The 22,952-nt window shown below is 38.0% G+C and overlaps 1 protein-coding gene across 1 annotated transcript in view; it reads left to right on the top strand.

The window, feature by feature from the left end:
• The window catches only part of LOC119522469 (RNA helicase Mov10l1-like), a 165,104-nt gene that overhangs the window by 103,376 nt on the left and 38,776 nt on the right, over positions 1 to 22,952 (top strand). Inside the window, 2 exon segments of the mRNA XM_037820922.1 lie at positions 18,465 to 18,629; positions 20,193 to 20,366. Coding sequence (XP_037676850.1) covers positions 18,465 to 18,629; positions 20,193 to 20,366 — 339 coding nt within the window.

Here is a 22,952-nt window from a genome sequence, read left to right on the forward strand (position 1 = left end):
TATAAACAAGGGTTTATTTGGTTACAAGGCTATAGTCTTAAGACCATAAAGTGTCCATTAACAAAGGGTACCTTCACTGGAGAAAGGCCGTTGGCATCCAGAAAACCTCTCTCAGCTGGGAAGGCACATGGCTGGCGTCTGCTTGCCCCCAGGTTGCATTTCAAAATGGTGTTCTCCAAAATGTCTGCATCAGCTTCCAACAGCTGTCTTCAAAATGTCTCTCTCTGCTCCAGCTAGCTATGAGCTCCTTTCTGAGCTTATATAGTGCTCCAGTAAACTAAACAAGGCCCATGCTGAATGGGCAGGGCCATGCCTCCATGAAAATTATCCAATCAGAGTTATCACCTACAGTTGGATGGGTCACATCTCCATGGACACTGAACCAATAGGTTCCAACCCAATCCACACTAATATGTCTGCCCCCACAAGAATGCATTAAAGAATATAGCTTTTTCTGGGGGATATAAATATACAAACTGGCACAGGGACAATCACAAAGCCTCTATAAATGCTCATGTACAGGTTTTTGTATGAACATAAGTTTTCATTTCACTTAGATAAAAACTTAGCACTACAGTTGCTGGATTGTATGGTAAGTGTATTTTTTAACAGTATGAGAAACTTCCTTGCTAGGCTATAAAATGCTCCCACAGAAGACATCCAATCTCTGAACCTGTGGCTATAATCTTAACATTTCTGAAAAGGTTCTTTGCAGATGTGATTAAGTTAAGGATCTTGAGATGGGGAAATTATCCTGTGTTACCCAGTAGGCCCAGCATAAACACAAGGGTCCTTATAAGAGGGAGGCAAGAAGGTCAAAGGCAGGAGAAGGCAGTGTGACAAAGGAAGCAGAGATTGGAATGATGAGGCCACAAGCCAAGGAATGTTGGTAGCCAACAGAAGCTGGAAGAGGCAATGAATGGATGCTTCCCTGGTGCCTCTGGAGGGAGCATGGCCCTGCTACTCCTTGATTTTGGCACAGTGAAATTTATTTTAGACTTCTGGCCCCCAGAACTTCCAGAGAATAAATTTCTGTTGTGTTAAGCCACCAAGTTTGTGGTCATTTGTTAGAGCAGCCACAGGAATCTATTATACTGCCCAACATTATTCCGAAGTGGTTGTACTACTGCTATGTGTTCCCACTATCATTTTATTATATTCTAGTTGTTCTGCATTCTCACCAGCACTTGGTATTGCTTTTGTGTTGTTGTCATTTGTTTGCTTTTAATTTTTGTCATTAACCGACCGATTTTCTGGTGTTTTATTGTTTCTTTTGTAAAATGCTTTACTGTGGTGTAATTAACATAATATAAAATACAGATATTCAAAGTATAGAATTAGACAAGCTTTGTCATCTGTGTATGTCGATAAAATCATCACCAAAATCAGTATAATGAAGACATCCATCATGCCAAAAAGATTCCTCACATCCCTTTGTAATCAATGATCCTTTCTGCATCTACTTGTCCCAACCCCCACCCATGCCCAGGCAAACACTGATCTACTTTCTGTGACTATAATTTAGTTTCATTTTTCAGGACCTTTTATATAAATGAATTATGTAGTATGTACTCTTTTTTGTCTTGTTTCTTTTAGCATAATTATTTTGAAACTCATCCATGGTGTTCTGTATTTCAATAGTCCGTTTCTTTTTGTTGTTGTTGTTGGGTAGTATTCCATTTTGTGGATATACCATGATTTCTTTTTTCATTCACCTATTTATGGATGTTTGGCTTATTTCCAGTTTTTGCCTATTACTGTCAACATTCATGTACAAGTCTTTGTATAGACATGGACTTTCCTTTATCTTGGAAAATGAATACCTAGGTCACATGGTAGTTGTTTGCTTTAGCTTTTTTTTTTAATTAATTAATTAATTTATTTATTCTATTGAGATTGTTCAGATACCATACAACTGTCCAAAGATCCAAAGTGTACAATCAGTTGCCCACGGTACCACCATACAGCTGTGCATCCATCAACACAATTATTTTTTTTCAATTTTTAAAACATTTTCACTACTCCAGAAGAGAAACAAAGACAAAAAAAAGGAAACTCACATCCTCCCATACTGCTAACCATGCCCCGCCTCCATTATTGATTCATAGTTTTGGTATAGTACATTTGTTACTGCTGATGAAAGAATGTTAAAATACTACTAACTGTAGTATATAGTTTGCAATAGGTATATATTTTTTCCCTATATGCCTCTCTATTATTAACCTCTAGTTATAGTGACATACATTTGTTCTAGTTTGTGACAGAGATTTCTAATATTTGTATAGTTAATCACAGACATTGTCCACCACAAGATTCACTGTTTTACACATTCCCATCTTTTAACCTCCAGCTTTCCTTCTGGTGACATGCGTGACTCTGAGCTTACCCTTTCCACCACCTTCACACACCTTTTAGCACTGTTAGTTATTCTCATTACATGGTACCATCACCCCTGTCCATTTCCAAATATTTAAGTTCACCCTAGTTGAACATTCTGCTCATAATAAGCAACCGCTCCCCATTCTTTAGCCTCATTCTATATCCTGGTAACTTGTATTTCATGTCTATGAGTTTACATATTATAATTATGTAATTATGTTCATATCAGTGAGACCCTGCAATATTTGCCTTTATGTGTCTGTCTTATTGCACTCAATATAGTGCCCTCAAGGTTTCTTCATCAACCCATTTCTTTTAAGATGGTTTTGTTCAAACACTATACATTCCGTCCTAAGTAAACAATCGTTGGTTCCCCATATAGTCACATATTTATGTATTGAGCACCATCGCCACTCTCTATATAAGGACATTTCTTCCACAAAGATGGAGGAAGAGTCAAAGAAGGCAGAGAGGCAAAAGAAAAAGGCAAGAGAGAGCGAAAAACAAACAAACAAAAAAACTTGATAGCTAGAAGGTGACGAAAGGAAAGATAGCATTAACCTAAAGTAGAATAAAGAGTCAGACAATATCACCAGTGCCTGGAGTCCCATACCCTTCCCCTATTCCCCACCCCCCCCATATGCATTTAGCTTCAGTATATTGCTTTTGTTACATTAAAGGAAGCATAATACGATGTTTCTGTTAATTCTAGCCTCTAGTTTGCATTGATTGTATTTTCCCCCCAGTCCCATCCTATTTTTAACACCTTGCAATGTTGACACTCATTTGTTCTACCTCATGTAAAAACGTATTTGTACCTTTTATTACAATCGCTGAGCATCCGAGGTTTCCCTGAGTTACACAGTCCCAGTCTTTATCGTTCGTCTTTTATTCTGGTGTCCCACATGATCCCAGCCTTCCTCTTTCAACCATACTCACAGTCATCTTTGTTCAGTGTACTTCATTGCTGTGCTACTATCTCCCAAAATTGTTTTCCAAACCTCTCACTCCTGTCTTTTCCTTTCTGTCTGCAGAGCTTCCTTTAGTGTTTCCTGTAGAGCAGGTTTCTTGTTCACAAACTCAGTCATTGTTTGTCAGAGAGTATTTTAAGCTTTCCCTCATATCTGAAGGATAGTTTTGCTGGATATAGGATTCTTGGTTCATGGTTTTTCTCTTTAAGTATCTTAAATATATCACCCCACTTCCTTCTTGCCTCCATGGTTTCTGTTGAGAAATCCACACATAGTCTTATCAAGCTTCCTTTGTATGTGATAGATCGCTTCTCTCTTGCTGCTTTCCGGAGTCTCTCTTTATCTTTGATGTTTGATAATCTGATTATTAAGTGTCTTGGCATAGGCCTATTGAGATCTATTCTGTTTGGGGTACGCTGCGCTTCTTGGATGCGTAATTTTATGTCTTTCATAAGAGATGGGAAATTTTCATTGATTATTTCCTCTATTACTGCTTCTGCCCCTTTTCCCTTCTTTTATCCTTCTGGGACACCAATGACACGTAAATTCTTGCTTTTCATTTTGTCTTTAAGTTCCCGGAAACATAGCTCGTATTTTTCCATTCTTTTCTCTATCTGTTCTTTTGTGTTTAGGCTTTCAGGTGCCTTGTTCTCCAGTTCCTGAGTGTTTTCTTCTGCCTCTTGAGATCTGCTGTTGTATGTTTCCAGTGTGTCTTTCATCTCTTGTGTTGTGCCTTTCATTTCCATAAATTCCACCAGTTGGGTTTTTGAACTTTCAATTTCTACCTTATGTATGTCCTGTGTTTTTATTATATGGTTCATCTCTTTTGCCATATCTTCCCTAAACTTTTTGAATTGACTTATTATTAGTTGTTTCAATTCCTGCATCACAGTTGAAGTGCAAGTTTGTTCCCCTGACCGGGCCATAACCTCATTTTTCTTGGTGTAGGTTGTAGTTTTCTGTTGTCTAGGCATGGTTTCCTTGGTTACCCCAATCAGGCCTCCCCAGACCAGAATGGGCTAAGGTCCCAGAAGGAAGAAATATTCAGTATCCGGTTTCCTTGAGGGTGTGTCTTAGAAAATTGGTACACCCTGTGATGTCTCAGGTCACTGTGCTTTTCTGCCCAGTAGGTGGTGCCTGTTAGCCTATAATTCTTGACTGGTGTAAGGAGGTGTGGCTCTTTTTCCCCAAGTTCTGAAAGAAAGGCAGGTAGTAGAGCTGGGCCCCACCCCTTTCCTCTTAGAGAAGATAGGTGCCCTAAGGTGAGGTCATTAGCATTTCAGTGGTCTCTCTCTGCCTGTGCTATACCCTTGTCTGGGTCACAGAACTGGGAACTGAAAATGGCTGAGGCTTTCTCCACTGAGTCAAAAAAGGAACAGAGCTAGTCCAAGGCGACCCTCCAGCTCTCCAAGGTCAGTCGTCACCCAAAGCCTCTGTTTACTTGTTGGGGATTCGTACCTCGCAGTGAGCAGCTCACACTCGCTAATTAAAACCCCAGTTGGAGCTCAGCTGAGCTATATTCGCTTGCTGGGAGAAAGCTTCTCTCTGGCACCATGAGGCTTTGTAGCTCAGGCTGTGGGGGAGGGGTCTCCCGATTTGGATTCGCAGTTTTTGCTTACAGATTTTATGCTGTGATCTGGAGCATTCCTCCCAATTCAGGTTGGTGTATGATGAGTGGACGGTCACGTTTGTCCCCCTGCATTTATTCCGGATTATTTACTAGTTGTTTCTGTTTTTTTTTTAGTTGTTCCGGGGGGACTACTTAGCTTCCACTCCTCTGTATGCCGCCATCTTAGATCCTCTCTTGTTTGCTTTAGCTTTTAAGAAACTGCTAAATAGTTTTCCAAAGTGCTTGTACATTTCCACTAGCAGTATATGAGAGTTCCAGTTTCTCTTCATCCTTGTCAGAATGGGTATGATCAGAATTTTGATTTCAGCCAGCCATTCTGAGAAGTGTGAACTTACATCTCATTATAGCTGTTATTTGCATTTTGGTAATAGCTAGCCATGTTGAGCATCTTTTCATGTGCTCATTTGCCATCTGTGTATCTTTTGTTGTGAAGGGTCTGTTCAAATATTTTGCCCATTTTTAAATTGGATTGCTTATTTTCTTATTATTTAGTTTTGAGAGATGTTTTTGTATTCTGGATCAAAGACCTCTATCATATATGTGATTTGGAAATATTTTTTCCAGTATGTGGTTTGTCTTTTCATTCTCTTCGTAATGTCTTCTAAAGAGCACAAGTTGTTAATTTTCATGGTGACCAATTTATTTATTTTTCTTCTATGGAACTTGCTTTTGATGTATCTACAAAATAATTGCCTATCCCAGGGTCACAAAGATTTTCTCCTCTCTTTTTTTCTGGAAGTTGTATGGTTTTCATGTTTACGTTCAGGACTGTGATCCATTTTGAGTTAAATTTTGTATGTGGCATGGGATATGGATTAAAGTTCATTTGTTTGCATTTGGATGTCCACTTTTTCAGCCGGCACCAATTGTTGAAAAGACTTGTTTCTCAACAGATTCATGTATGCACCTTTGTAAAAAGTGAGTTGACCATATGTATGTGTACCTGGACTCTCTTCTGTGTCATTGATCTGTTTATCTTTATGCCAATAACACACTCTTTTCATAACGTAGCTTTACAATAAAATCTTGAAAACGGGGTATTAGTCCTCAACTTTGTTCTTCCATTGCAAAGTTGTTCTGGATATTCTAAGAGCTTTGCATTTCCATATGAAATTTTGAACCAAATTTTCAATTTCTGCCAAGAAAACCTACAAGAATTTTGATTGGAACTGCATTGAGTCCATAGTTCATTTTGTGGGGAGTTGGTATCTTAATGGTATTGAGTCTTCTGGTTCATGAACACTCCATATCTCTCACTTGTTTAAGTCTTCTTTAATTTCTCTTAAAAATGTTTAGAAGTTTTCAAAGTACAGGTCTTATATATCTCTTGTCAGATGTATTCCAATATATTTCTTATTGATGCTACTGTAAATGGCATTGATTTTTTTCAGCTTTTTGTTTGTTGCTAATATATAGAAATGCAATTGATTTTAGTATATTGATCTTGCATCCTGTAACCTTACTAAACTCAAGTTATTAGTTCTGTTAGCTGTTTTGTAGATTCCTTAGGTTTGTCTGCATAAGCAATTATGTTGATTAGGAATAAATATAGTTTGCTTCATCCTTTCCAATTGAATATCTTTTATTTCTTTTTCTTGCCTTACTTCAATGAGGAGACTTGAGATCTTGAAAGTGCTGAGTGTTCTAGTTCTATGAATGTGGTATACATCTACATCTAATTAGTTTTTCTTTGATTTGTTTTTTAAGTATTTTGTAGTTTTCCTGTATAGATCTTATGCATAGTTTGTAGATTTTCTACATATATCAGGGGTTTTTTGGTGCTATTGTAAATGACACTGTTTTTAAAAAATCCACATTCTAATTGTGCATTGCTCATATATAATATTATGACTTTTTAATGTATTTATTCTGTATCCTACAGTGTTGTGAAACTCACTTCCTAGTTCTAGTAGTGTTTTAAAATTTTTCTTTACAATCCAGTTGTTTGTGAATAAAAAGCTTTATTTCTTCTTTTCCAAGCTGTATACCTTTTATTTCTTTTTCTGGGCTCATACCACTGACTGTGACATCCAGGATGTGGTGAATAGGAGTAGTCAGAGCAGATATACTTCTCTTGTTCCCAGTCTTATGGCTGGGACCATTATTCAGCCAACCACAAACCATTTGGCCCAGACGTCTAAAATATTTACTGTTTGGCTTTTGAAGAGATAATTTGTAAGACCCCCAGTTTTATAATATGCATCGAATTTACCACAGTCTGCCTTCAGTAATATTATCCCTATTTCCATATAGTTTAGGAATTTAAAAACAATATACTTCCATTTTGTTTATACAAGTCTTTTGCCATTTTTGTCATACATTTTTTATATTCTTTATACATCGCACAATATGTTATCATTTTTGCTTTAAACAATCAATTATCTTCTATGTGATTAAAACATAGGAAACAATTTTGCGTTCATCCACATATTTACCATATCCAGTGTCATAGCTATCAAAAATTTTTGTGTGCTGCCTTGATATCCGTCTTAGTTTGGCTAAACCTCTTCCCTCAACACTGACCTTTGGCCTAGGTAATCAGCAGCTTTCCATCCCTGGGCCATAAACTCTCCCAGAGTCCCAATCTACATCTACAGCCACCACCCAAACACCTCACCCAAAACCCATAGTTGGTCCCAAATGAGAAGCTAACCATCCGCACCCCCCTCAGATCCCCAGTCCCTGGGATAGAGCCTAAGGCTTTTGTACTCCCCACCTGCTGGTTGAGCCACCTAAGCAGATCCCACATCCCACTGACCCCTCATGGCACCTCTCTCTATAGGACCTGTCAATAACACACTATTTTTTCTCCTGCATTATGGCCTTGGTTTCCCATCAGGTCGCCTGACCCCTCCAACTGGACCCAAGTATAAAATACAACTTAACTAATTTGAAACATCCAGTGTTCTTCATTCCTTTGTGTAGATTCAGATTTCCATCTAGTATCATTTTCCTTCTGCCTGACTTTTTAAAATATTTCTCATAGGGCATTCTGCTGGTGATATATTATATCAGCTTTGAAAGGGCTTTATTTTAGCATTTGTTTTTAAAATATATTTTCACTGACAATAGAATTCAAGGTTAATGATTTGTTTCTTTTCTTACTGTAAACATATTACACTGATATTTTCTGAATAACGATTTTTCAAGAGGCCTGCTTGTAATCTTTCTGTTATGTCATGTGTACATTTTTCCTGTGGCTGCTTTTAAGATTTCCTCTTTGACTCTGATTTAAAGCAATTTAATTATGATGTATCTTTTTTTATTATTTTTATTGTCAAATATAATATATATACATAGAAGTGATAACTTTCTGAATGCAATTTAGCAAGTAGTTAAAGAGAAAATTTCCAAAAATATTATAGGTTACAATTACAGAGTTTCAGTTATTTTCTTGTTATGAAATATAACATATATACAAAGGTAATATCTTTCAAAGTATGATTTAACTAGTAGATATATAGGAAATTTCCAAAGTTGTTATGAGTTATAGGACCCTAGTTTCAGTTATTTCCTGATTGTGAAATATAACATACATACAAAAAGGTGAAGCTTTCAAATTACAATTTAACAAGTAGCTATAGAACAAATTTCAAAGGATGCTATGTGTTAAAGTTCCACCATTTCAGTTTTTTCCGTCTAGCTATTCTAGTACCCTAGCAACTAAGAAAAAGAAAAATATTATAGAAAAATTCAGTGTTCATAATCCTTTGTTAAATCCCATCTTGTCTGTTGCTACCCCTTCCTCTAGTTTAATCACTTTCTCGATCATCAGGGATGTCTAGGCAGTGACCACCCTAACCTGTTCATTTTGAAAAGGGGTGTCAACTTTATGAGCAAAGGGGACACATCTAGTTGATGTTCTTGAAGAGGCTATTGCCTCTGGGTTTGGGACTTAGCTGGCATAGGAGCACTCTAAAGGATTTAAATCTCTGAAGAATAAGCTTAGTGAGTGAAACTTTTATAGAGTCGCATATAGGGATCCAGGTATTCTTTAAGGTTTTCAGGACTGCTGTTGACTTGGGCTTGTCATATTGTGGTCATTTGGCATATCTAGGTGAAGCTTGCATTGGAGTGACCTGCAGAACAGGCTCTTGACTCTATTTGAACTCTCTTAGCCACTAAAAATTTAAATTGCCTTTCTTTTCCCCCTTGTTGGTCAAAAAGGCACTCTCAATCCCTCGATGCCAGGGTCGGGCTCATTCCCAGAATCCATGTCCCACGTCACCAGAAAGGCTCATTCATCTTGGGGGTCCTGTCCCATGTTGGGGGGAGGGTGATGAATTTATTTGCAGAGTTAGGCTTAGAGAAAGAAAGTCCAGATTTGAGCAACAAGAAAGGTTCTCTGGAGGTGACTCCTAGGCATAATTATGGGTGGGCTTAGCCTCCCTTTTACACTCATAAGTTTCGCGCGAACAAACCTCAATATCAAGGGATTGACTTATAAAGCAGGGGGTTCCTAAGTTCACATAGCATATGTTATGTCCACGATAATCCAGCCATATCTCACACTATAGTGACTTAGCTGTACAGTCCTCAACTCTTTCCATTTTAAACAATTCTCATTACACAAAACATCTTGTAGTGCCTGTCAGCCCTGAATTATTTTCCCTAGTATTTGTGTAATACTAGTATGGTATTCCTATTAATTATACTCCCTATTATGCAATATGTAGATTTTTCCCATATACCCTTCTGTTGGCAACTCTCTGCGCCAGTTTCATACCATAGAAGTATATCTTGCAAGCACCTATCTATATTTGTGGTGCTGATCTGTGGGAAACTTGCCTTTAAACAACCACTTTCAATCCTATTCACCTTTACTACAGCTCTAATATTTATAATCCCATTAACAAACAATCATCACCCCTATCCATTACCATATTTTTGAATTCACCATCATTAACATATCTGAACATATTAGCTTATCATTCCCCATCACCAGCTACTGTCTATCACTAGGTCCCCTATATTCCACATTATAAGACATTGATTTTACATTGTTCAGATTGTTCATAGAAGTGGTAACATACAGTATCTCTCCTTTTGTGTCAGACTTATTTCACTCAGCATTATATCTTCAAGGTTCATCCGTGTTGCCATATGTTTTAGGACCTTGTTGCTTCTTACTGCTGCATAGTATTCCATCGTATGTATATATCACATTTTGTTTATCCATTTTTCTGTTGAAGGACGCTTAGATTGTTTCCATCTCTTGGCAATTGTGAACAATGCTGCTATGAACATCGGTATACAAATGTCTGTTCATGTCACTGCTTTCAAATCTTTTAGGTATATACCGAGAAGTAGAATTGCCGGATCATAGGGTAATTCAACATCTAGTTTTCTGAGAAACCACCAAACAGACTTCCAGATTGGCTGTACCATTATACAGTCCCACCAGCAATGAATAAGTGTTCCAATTTCTCCACATCCTCTCCAGCATGTGTAGTTTCCTGTTTGATTGATGGCAGCCATTCTTATTGGTGTGAGATGATATCTCATTTTGGTCTTGATTTGCATCTCCCTAATAGCTAGTGAAGATGAACATTTTTTCATGTGTTTTTTAGCCATTTATATTTCCTCTTGGGAGAAATGTCTTCTCATATCTATTGCCCATTTTGTAATTGGGCTGTTTGTACTATTGTCTTCGAGTTGTAGGATTTCTTTATATATCAGTCTCTTATCATATACACGGTTTCCAAAAATTTTCTCCCATTGGGTTGGCTGCCTCTTCACCTTTTTGACAAATTTCTTTGAGGTACAGAAGCTTTTGATTTTGAGGAGTTTCCATTTATCTATTTTTTTTTTCTTTCATTTGGTTAAAGGTCTAAGAAACAACAACCTCCTAATACTAGGTCTTGAAGATGTTTCCCTACATTATCTTCTAGGAGTTCTATGGTACTGTCTCTTATATTGAGGTCTTTGTTCCACTTTGAATTAATTTTTGTATAAGGTGTGAGGTAGGGGTCCTCTTTCATTCTTTTGGATTTAGATATCCAGTTCTCCCAGCCCCATTTGTTGAAGAGACTGTTATGGCCCAGTTCCGTGGATTTGGGGACCTTATCAAAAATGAGTCAACCTTATTCCTGGGGGTCTATTTCTAAACTCTCAACTCAATTCCGTCATTCAATATTTCTGTCTTTATGCCAATACCATACTAGTTTTTTTTTTCATTTTTTTATTGTGAACTTTAACATATATACATAACAGTGATAACTTTCAATGTACGATTTCACAGGTAGTTACAGAGCAAATCTCAAAGAATATCATGGGTCACAGTTATACAACTTCAGCTATTTCCATTACTGTAAAATATAACATGCATACTGAAAGGTGTCATCCCTCAATGTACAGCTGAACAAGCATTCATACAGGTAATTTAAAAAATTGTTATGGGTTACAGTTCCACAATTTCAGTTCTTTCCTTGTTATGCAATACAAGGTATATACAGAAAGGTGAAGACCTTCAAGGCACAATTCAATGAGCAGCTATAGAGAAAATCCTTATGAATGCTATAGGCTACAGTTCTACCATGTCATTTACCTCCTTCCAGGCATTCCAACACCCCAGCATCATATATATATATATATAATTTCAGTATTCATAGACCTTTGTTGAATCTTACCTTGTTTGTTGCTACTCCTTCCTCTCATTTAATCTCTTTCCCCATCTTCAGGGGTATGTAGGCAGTGCGCACCCTAATTTGTTCATATTAGAAGGGGGTGTCGACAGTATGGGGAACAGGGCCACATCTGATAGTTGATCTTAAAGAGGCTGTTGCCTCTGGGTTTTAGGACTTGTCTGGTATAGGAACACTCTAGTGGATTTAAGTTTCTGAAAGATAAAACTTAGTGAGTGCATCTTTTATAGAATATCAGGTAGGGACCTAGGTATTTGGGGACTACTTTTGTGAGGGCATGGCATGCTGTGGCCAATTAGGATGTCTAGCTGAAGCTTGCATAAGAGAAACCTCCAGGATAGCCTCTTGACTCTGTTTGGGATCTCTCAGCCTCCTTGACCTCGGTTTGTTACCTCCCCCCTGCCTTTTGGTCAAGTAGGCATTTTCAATCCCTTGCTGCCAGGGCCAGGCTCATTCCTGGGAATCATATCCCATGTTGCCAGGGAGATTTATTCCCCTGGGAGTCATGTCCCTCATGGAGCGGGGGGGTGGGGGGGGGGTGGGGGGGTGGGGGGCGGAGGGTTGGTTAATGAATTTAGTTGCCAAGTTGGGCTTAGAGAGAGAAAAGTTACATCTGAGCACAAAGAGGTTACCTGAAGGCACCTCTTAAGCATAATTATAGGAGGGCTCAGCCTCCTATTTACAACCCTAAATTTCACAAGAGCAATTCTCAAGTCAAGGGCTTGATTTATTAAGTAGTGGGTTCCTAACTTGATTTAATATATATTCTATCCCAAGATAAACAGTCAGTTCCTTGCATTATCTTCACTTAGTTGTACAATCATCATCACTCTCAACTTTAAACAATTATCTTAACATAATACATCCCAGAACTCTTATCAGCTGCTAATTATTCATCCCTAGTATTAGTGTAGAGTTGGTAAGATATTCCTGTTAAATATAGTCATTAATACCTAATGGGTAGTTTTTCCATACACTTATTGATAACCCTTTGCAGCAGTGTCATACCTTATAAGTATATTACGTTACCACTCATTTAGGTTTGTGGTGCTACTCTGTGGATTACTTGCCTTTAAACAACCATTTATGAACATGTTCACCTTCAGTGCGTCACTGATACTTATAATCCCATTAATGAACCATAGTCACTCCTGACCATTCTAAACCATTAAGATCACACTCAGTATCACATCTGTACATATTAGATTATTGCTCCCCCTTCATGAGGTACTGACTATCTCTAGGTCCCCTATATTCTACATTTAAGACACTTATTTTACATTTTTCACAGAGTTCATATTAGTGGTAACAAATAATATCTCTCCCTTTATGTCTGGCTTATTTCACACAGCATTATGTCTTCAAGGTTCATCCATGTTGTCATATCTTTCACGACCTCATTCCTTCTTACTGCTGCGTAGTATTCCATCATGTATATATACCACATTTTGTTTATCCACTCATCTGTTGAAGGACATTTGGATTGTTTCCATCTCTCGGCAATTGTGAACAATGTCACTATGAACATCAGTTTGCAAATATCTGTTCATGTCACTGCTTTCAGATCTTCTGAGTATATACCGAGAAGTGAAATTGCTGGATCATAGGGTAACTTGATATCTAGTTTTCTGAGGAACTGCCAAACTGTCCTCCAGAGTGGCTGTAGCATTATACAGTCCCACCAGCAATGAATAAGTGTTCCAGTTTCTCCACATCCTCTCCAGCATGTGTAGTTTCCTGTTTGATGGAAACCAGTCTAATTGGTGTGAGATAGTATCTCATTGTGGTCTTGATTTGCATCTCCCTAATAGCTAGTGAAGATGAACATTTTTTTCATGTGTATTTTTAGCCGTTTGTATTTTCTCTTCAGAGAACTCTTTTCATATCTTTTGCCCATTTTATAATTGGACTGTTTGTACTGTTGTCTTTGAGTTGTAGGATTTCTTTATATATGCAGGATATCAATATCTTCTCAGATACATGGTTTCCAAATATTTTTCCCACTCAGTTGGCTGCCTCTTTAACTTTTTGACAAATTCCTTTGAGGTGCAGAAGCTTTTATGTTTGAAGAGTTCCCATCTATTTTTTTTTTTTCCTTGCTTCTGTGCTTTGGGTGTAAGGTCTAAGAAGCGACCTCCTAATACTAGGTCTTGAAGATGTTTCCCTACATTATCTTCTAGGAATTTTGTGGTACTGTCTTGAGGTCTTTGATCCACTTTGAGTTAAATTTTGTATAGGGTGTGAGGTAGGGGTCCTCTTTCATTCTTTTGGATATGGATATCCAGTTCTCCCAGCCCCATTTGTTGAAGAGACTGTTATATCCCAGTTCTGTGGATTTGGGGGCCTGATGAAAAATCAGTCATCCTTATACCTGGGGTCTAAATGTGTCTTTGGATTCTATTTGCAAGTATTTTGTTGAGAATTTTTTTGCATCTATGTTCATTAGGGAGATTTGCCTGTAGTTTTCCTTTCTTGTAGCATCTTTATCTGGTTTTTATATTAGATTGATGTTGGCTTCATAAAATGAGTAAGGTAGTGTTCCATTTTCTTCAGTTTTTTGAAAGTGTTTAAGTAGGATTGGTGTCAGTTCTTTTGGAAAGTTTGGTTGAATTCCCCTGTGAAGCCATCTTCTGGCCCTGGCTTTAATTGTAGGAAGCTTTTTGATGACTGGCTCTGTTTGCTTGTGACTGGTTTGTTGAGGTCTTCTGTTTCTTCTCTGGTCAGTCTAGGTTGTTCATATGTTTCCAGAAAATTATCCATTTCCTCTAAATTATCTAGTTTGTTGGCATACAGTTGTTCATAGTATCCTCTTATGATTTTTTAAAATTTCTTTTGGATCCACAGTAATGTCCTCTCTCTCATTTATTATTTTGCTTATTTGGGTCTTCTCTCTTTTGGACTTTGTCATTCTAGCTATGGGCTTGTCAACTTTGTTGATCTTCTCAAAGAACCAAGTTTTGGTTTTATTTATTTTCTCTATTGTTGTTTTGTTTTCCATATAATTTACTTCTTTTTAATCCTTATTTCTTTTCTTCTTCTTGCTTTATGATTAGTTTGCTGTTCATTTTCTAACTTCTTCAGTTGTTCCATTAGTTCTTTGATTTTAGCTCTTTCTTCCTTTTTAATGTATGCATTTAGAGCTATAAATTTCCCACCTCCATGGTGCTCGCTGTGTAGTCAGTACTTAGTCTTATGTTGTATCCCTTGTATGTTGTGAATCACTTCTGTCTTGCAGCTTTTGGAAGTTTCTCCTCTTCAGCATTTGACAATCTAATCAGTATATGTCTTGGAGTAGGTTTATTTGGATTTATTCTATTTGGAGTTCATTGGACATCCTTGATTTTAATATTTATGTCATTGGGAAGGTTTGGGAAGTTTTCCTCAACTATGTCTTGAAACACTTTTCATAGCCCTTTACCCTTCTCTTCTCCTTCTTGGACACCAATGATTTTTATTTGTTCACTTCATATTGTCCATCATTTCTCTGAGATCCATTTCAAATTTTTCAATTTTTGTTCCATTTATTCTTTCATATGCTCACATTCAGTTACTCTGTCCTCAAGTTCACTTGTCCTTTCTTCTGCAGTTTCCCAATCCTACCAGCAGGTGGCACTCTTGACACAGCTTGCTGGAGTGCAGTTTCCCTAACCTATCAGCAGGTGGTGCTCTCAAGTAGTTCTTCCTGGAACTTCTCCTGTGTGGTAGGCGGAGTCCACTCTGGGTGGGGAAGCAATCAGATTACTGTTCTCTGTGTGCATTGGGGAATGCCTGTCCTAGGGCTGCCATGCAAGCCCTTAGCAGGTAGGCAGGGAGTCCAATCAAGGGCACCACACAGATGGAGTGTGGGTCTTACCTGCCAGTTCTGTGCCTGCCTTGCACCTGCAAGTCTCTGGGGTGTGTGAAGGGCTCCTGATCGCTGGCATGGCACCTCTCCCTTTCCCGCTTCTCATTGTTGCACCCCAACAGACTTCCTTGGCAGGGAGAGCAAACACTGCTCCCCAGGTTCTCTCACAAAGCTCCCCAGTGTCTCGCTGTGGAGATCACCCTCCAGCAACCTGTCAAGGTAGGTGCACAGGAGTGGAGAGGTGTTGCTCGCTCCCTTGCCTGGCAGTGGTTTTGCTGCTGCCAGCCTTGGGGGTGGGGGGCAAGTCCAGAGGTGGAACAAACTCACCGTATCCCTCTAGCTGCTCTCTCTCCTCTGTTTTTTGTCAGTGTTCCCTCCACATACTGTGGGGGACCCTCTATGGCTGGTCACACCCCAAAAACACGGTCCCTTGTGTCCTCCGGCCCCTTTCTACTTAGTTTCACAGAGGAGGAAAAGCCTGTTCCGCCTCACCTACTCCGCCATCTTCCTGGAAGTTCTGTTGTATCTTTTTTAACAGCTTTATTGAGATATGATTCACCCATCCAGAGTGTACAATTCTGTGTTTTTAGTATACTGATAGATATATGCAACCAATACCACAGTCAATTTTAGAACATTTTTATCACCTCAAACAGAAATGATGTGTCTTGAAGGAGATTTCTTCCTCTACCTTTTGCTTCGGGGCTCATAGAGTTTCTTGCATCTGTGAATACGTATTTTTTTATCAAATTTTATATCTCCCATGTCTTTCCTTACCATGCTTATGTTTTCTTCAACCTTCTTGAACATGCAAATGATAGTTATAATAGCTATTTTAATGTCCTTGTCTACAAAATATTTCATCTGTGCATTTTTTCTCTTGGTCTCTGTTAATTTTCTGCCTTGTTATGGGTGATATTTTATTCTTTGCATGTTTGGTAATTTTTTATTGATGTCAGAGATCATTAATTTTACTATGTTCAATGAGAAACCTTTTATGTTTTTTAAAAATATTGTCATGCTTTATTCTAGGACATAGTTAAAAGTTTCTTACAGTTTGATCCTTTCAAGACCTATCTTTTAGTTTTATCAGGTGGATCCAAAAAACTATACTATGACTAATTTTTCCTTCTCCTTAGAGAATACCTTTTTTAATATTCTACTTGTTACTTCTTGAATTATGAAGTTTCCACTCTGGCTGGTGGGAATATGTACTACTACTGGCTCTGTGTATGTGTCGGGGATTGTGCGCTCTGCTCCTTTCATGTGGTTCTTCTCCTAACCTCGGGTAGAAGACTTGGAGTTGAGTCCCTCTGTTGACTTCTGGCAGCAGCTCTTTGTGCTCTCTTTTTTGTGGAAATCTTCCCTGTAAACTCTAACTGCCTTGGTCTTCCAGGACTCTCAGCTTCAAGTCCTCACTGTGTAACATTAAGCTAAAAAATTAATGCAAAACCATATATGTTTGGCAAAAGAGAGTACATATACCTCTAAATAACCCATGGGTCAAAGATAAAAAAATCACAATTGAAATTAAAAATATTTTAAATGAGTGATAAAGGAAGTACTACATATTGTAATTTGTGGAATTAAGCTAAAGCCATGCTTAGGGATAATTTATAGCCTTTAAATACTTTAGCAAAAAGAAAACCTTAAAATCTATGAGCTAAGCAGCATCTAAAGAAGTTCAGAATAGATCAGTGTATTAAGGCAAAAGAATGTAGAAGCAAGGAAATAATAAGACTAAGAGTCTAATTTAATGAAGTAAAACAATACTACAACACAAAGGAATAATAAAGCCAGAAGCTGGTTTATTGAAAAGACTAATGATCTATTTATAATCTAATTAACAGTTTAACATATCCATATTCAAGATCCAGCAAGACTACTCCTAAGTATATCCGAACAGAAATATATTCCTGAGTGGTCTGACAGCTATCTATAGTAACATTATCTGTAACAGCCAAAACTTGAAAATAACCCAAATGTCAACAACAAAATAAAACCAAATTGTAGCATATTCATACAGCAGAACACAATACATCATTGAAAACAAACTATAGCACAATGTCACAACATGGATGAACCTCATCAATATCATATGGAGACAAAGAAGCCAGCACAAAAGAATACATGTGGTTTTATCAATTTATATAAAGTCAACAAACAGTCTTAATAAACTATAGCAAAAGAAGTAAGGATTTTGGTTACCATTGTGGAGGAAGATGGATATGGCATTGGGGTCATTTCTGGGGTACTTGGAATGTTTTCATTTCTTGACCTAGGTGACAGTTACGTGAATGTTTGCCTTGTAATAATTCATTGAGCTGTAAATTTGTGTGCTGTGCATTTTTCTCTATGAGTTTTATCCCCCAATGAAAAGGTTTGGAAGAAAAGAAAGAAGAAAAAAGAAAAAACAGGGGAAAATAAAGTTAGGTAAACATAGAGATGTGTGCCTTGGACAATAGCAAAAGGGATGGAGATGAGAGAGGCAGGATGGTATTGATTATTCTAAAGGTTGAGGAGCTTGATGAGACTTGCAATATGCAGTGGATTTATTTATGGGGTGCTGAGCACGGTGGCTAGCACATAGGATACAATCAGTAAATGTCAGGGAAATCACATTAAGGAAAACATGCAGCTTTAGAGCCAGACAAACCTAGGTTCAAGTCCTGCCTGTGCCATATTCTAGCTAAATAATCAAACCATGACCATCTGAATCTCAGTTTCTTCATCTTTATTTTAGAGATGGTAGGGCCTACCTCTTCGGAATGTCCTGAAGATTTAACGAAATAATACATGCAAAGTTCCTAGCAAGGCTACCATAACATTTTGCCTATCCAGTGAACACAACTCAAGCTTCTGTGGTAAACTAAGCTATATTTCTGTTTGTGCCTTCTCTGTGGTAACTTAATGTTTTATGTATGTGCACGTAAAATATGTTTGAGAGGGAAAATGTTCAGTTGTTGGTTTTCTTTGCGTGTGTATGTGTGCTATAGATTGTGCTTGTTGGAGACCCCATGCAGCTTGGACCAGTCGTTAAATCCAGACTTGCTGTAGCTTATGGGCTGAATGTGTCCATGTTGGAAAGATTGATGTCTCGACCAGCATATCAAAGAGATGAAAATGCTTTTGGTGATTCTGGTGCATACAATCCTTTGTTAGTAAGTTAATGTATTCACCTTTTGGTTGGTTCAACTTAAAGGGTAAGTGAAATTGTATTATAACAAATAATAACCACACAGATGTGTATGGATTTTCCTTGCCTTATAAGTTAATGATTCTGTGTCAAACCTAATAACAGTGTATTATGATTTACATCTAATTATTTCTTTGTCGAACCAAAGTCACACTCCACAGTGACAGTTTTTGGTAGTGCCAATAAAGAAAAGAGTTGATGATTCCAGCCATCAGGTAGCAAATGACCTTCAATTCCTCTCACCCCTTTCTACTTTAAGAAGCCCAAATACTCTTACGTGAGAAAACTCATCATTCAAGAGCGTGACAGCAGAAACTCTGTGGGGAATGCCAACCCTTACTCATTTACACTCACCACTGACTGAACTTGCTCTTTGGTCACAGAGACACTGAACTTTGTTTCATTAGAGTCCCCTGACATGTTACCAGGGAATTTCAAACATTCTGTTGACAGTGGATTCGTGTATTGGGTTGATAATAGAAAAATAATGGTAGGCTGTCTTACTCTGTTAACATAGGAAAAGCTGAAAATAACATATAACTAACCCTAAAAAAAAAAAAAAGTAAACAGCCAAAGAAAGAAGCTAACACATTGCTTTCTTTATGGTTGCATCAGAATTACCTGAGGTGCTTATTAAAATGCAGATTCCTGGGATATCAGCAGACCTCAGTCAGAATCTGGGCAATGGGCTTTGGAATATGAATTTTTAAGAAGCTCCCTAGAATGCTAATGTTTGAGAACCCTGAATCTGTAACGTTGATCCTTAGTACTAGCCAAGTAACATTAATCTTTAAACTGGTACAGTAAAAAATTACTTTGCTCTGAACCAATATTGCTATGCTGCTCTTGTTTGACACACTGGTGATGTTATCAACCTCATCATTATTAATTCCCTCAATACAGTTACAACTAGATCCTCTCAAGGTTGGCTGGAGAGGAAGAACTCTCACAACCACCATTTACTTACCATGCTCTAGGTTTTCATCATCTCCATAACCACCCTGGCTTTAGTAGCCCTGAATCCCTTACCTCTGCAGCAGAGCTGAGAAAAGGCTTAAATTGGGCCTCATTTCAAGGCTATGGGGTTACAGGGCAGTCAATCAGACATGTATCTGACTTATATATAAAATATTTGGTTCCATATGGTAGAAGCTACCTCTCCCCTCCTAACAGAAACCTTGACCCCTCCCTCAGCTGTGTCTAGACATCCTGAAGTTCTATTTTGCCAATATTCAGCTCTGTTTATTTCTGTAAGCCAAACTGATATTACAAATGGACTATACATTCAAGTAAGTCATTTGAGGAGCTTAGTGTGGAAGTAAGGGTTCCTCCTAAACATCCGTTTTCATTTTGAGATGAAGAAAGCATGCAAGTGCTCACCGAAGAGGGGAATTTGCACAGTAGGGGTAGAACTTGATCTGGCTCTTGGCATTTGTCACGTAGACATTTTGTTCTGTTGACAAAAACTGTATGTTGTATGTTGTCTGTAGATCACCCTATCAAATTGTCCCATTTTGTCTCCTGGTAGGTTACAAAGCTTGTGAAGAACTACAGATCTCACGCCACTTTGCTTGAATTGCCATCTAAACTCTTTTATCAAAAAGAACTCGAAGTGTGTGCAGACCCTAAAATAGTGAACTCTTTGCTCAGCTGGGAGAAATTGCCTAAGAAAGGTTTTCCTCTCATTTTTCATGGAGTGAGGGTGCGTTTTTACATTTTGAACCCATGTATTTTTTTTGTGTCAATTTAGACTAGTATATTAGGAAATCAGTCATTTCAGGTGACTACAGAATAAGAAGATGACCACACTATTTTACTTAAATGGATTGTTTTATGTGTGTTCTATGTGTATATTTGGTATGATTTGGTTATTCATTGACTATTTAATGAGTGCCTGCTATGTGGCAGATACTATGCTACTCCCTGGGAATTAGAAAAATAAGAAAGGGTCTTTCTTCCCTTAGGTAAACAGATGATTACTTCTCAGATTAAATGAATTAATACATATACAGGGTTGAGAAAATGGCCTGGTACATAATAGGCACTCAGATATTCTCTGTAGTTAGAATGTTTGTATCAGACAGATTTGCTGGTGATGAGCAATAGAAACAGACTGGTTAAACTATGCTATAAAATAATTTATTAGAAGAATATTGAAGAACTACAGAATTGACTAGAAGACTGAGAAACAGGCAGAATGAAAGCGAACTGGGAACAGGACACCCCCTGCCACCACCACAAATATTTTCTCAACTCTGCTCATCCTCAGGGTGATTCAACAGGGAGTGATTGACCCCCTGAACTTCCATAGTAGAAACAGAGCTTTTGCTCTCACCAGGTTGTCTCCCAGTGAGGAATGTCCTCAAGTAGGAATAGAGTTTAAGTACTCAGTACCTGAAACAATTACAACTATCCACTAAAGTAATGTAGTTGTATTAGGACTTTAGTTGCTAGAAACAATACTCACCTTGGATTGTGTTGCACTCACCCCCAACAGAATGGAGAGGAACAAGCTTTTTTAAGGTTATTCATGGGATCTATAGGCAGGGATTCAGCTATACCTCAGGAGAGGAATGGAAACATGACCTAGAAATACTGGTGCCTAGGCTTTCCTTTACTTACGTTTGTTGCTCTCAGAGCATCTGCTCCATTCTTCACTCTGAAGCCTGGTTTTCAGGGTGCTTCGGTTCAGATGAGAGCACCTGGCTGCCATAAGACCAGTGAACTTACATGTTAGGTCTAGCCACATACTACCAGGGAGGTGTGATTGAGAGGAGGTGGGGTCATAAAGGCCAGTAATATTTGAGATTCAACCGGAATGAGAGGATTCAACCTCATAAGGGCCTGGGCAGTAAGCATTCCAGACAGAGGGCTTTAGTGGTACAAAGAACAAGGAGAAGCTGTCATATTCCAAAAATAGAAATAATGTTCCTGGAAGGTAATGAACAAAGAGGAAAGTGATAGGCAGAGAGAATGGTGAGGTAGGCCAGGGCAGGTTACTCCAGAATTTCACAATCAGGACTGGAGGAAAAGCAGAGAGAGATCAAAGAATTTTCAACCAGACCATGGCTGCTTTTGTAAATCCTGAACTGACCTAAAAAAGTCACCGGAATGAATAGAGAGAAATGAAACCCAGGAGTAGATTAAGTTGCCTGCACTTGGCAGAATGGAGACAGGGAAATTTCAGGGATTATGTTCCACTATAGAAAAGAAAGGTAATTCCATTTACGCATATAACTAAGTTGACTGTAAAGTTTATACTTGCTAGATATGAAGGTACTTAGTAAAAATGTCTAGAAATATGTACAAGCTGATAATGACTACTTGCAGAATTGGATGGGTAAAGGTAGGCCCCAAAAGGAAATCTAAGCCTTATCCATAAAGCTTTCAGTTTTTACAACCAGAATGTGTTGTTTTACTTGTGTAACTAAAAATCAAATTTAAAATGTGGGTGATGACAACTGTTGCATCAGAGATGCTGCCTTTTAAAATCTCATGAAAGGGTTTACTTCGAAGTGGAGCAGAGAAAGAGTAGCTTCTAGAGGAAATTTATGAGTCGTATAAGGAGACTGTAAAATTTATTTAAACTCTAAGGTAACCCCTGATAATACTGAGCATGGAGAAAAATTTATAGCCCTTAGGTTTCTCCGTGCTCACCTAATCCTCTGTAGGCATTAGTATGCATTTCACACAGGCATTAAACTTCGATTTTTAATTGTTTGTTTTACAGAAGAGCATCTTGATATTCTCATTCAAAAATAGGTGGATTCACATCCAGTTGTAAGAAATAATACAAAGATTTCCTTTACCCAGTTGACCTCAATGACAGTATCTTGCAGAAGTATCACAACCAGGATATTGACATTGAAACACTCCACCAGTCTTGTTCAGATTTCCACACTTTTGCTTGAATTTATTTGTGTGTGCTTGTGTGCGTTTAGTTCTATGCAGTATTGTCTCTGGTGAGGGTCCTTGTAGCCACTGTCGCAATATACAGAACAGTTCCATCAAAACAAAGATCCTGTGTGTTTCCCTTTTATGAACACATCCACTACTCTCTACCCTATCCACACATCCCTAATCCCTGGCAACCACTAACCTACTCCCTGTTGTTTCTTTCTTTTTAAAATGTTATATGAATGGAACCATTTGGCATATAGTCACTCCCCCATTTCACCCTAACTTTCCCAGCCTAGACAATGAACAGTTTACTTTCTGTCTCTATGGATTTTCATATTTGGACTATTTCACATAAATAGAATAAAAAATGTGTGATCCTTTATAACTG

The sequence above is a fragment of the Choloepus didactylus genome, chromosome X, assembly GCF_015220235.1.
Source record: "Choloepus didactylus isolate mChoDid1 chromosome X, mChoDid1.pri, whole genome shotgun sequence".
NCBI lineage: Eukaryota > Metazoa > Chordata > Mammalia > Pilosa > Megalonychidae > Choloepus > Choloepus didactylus.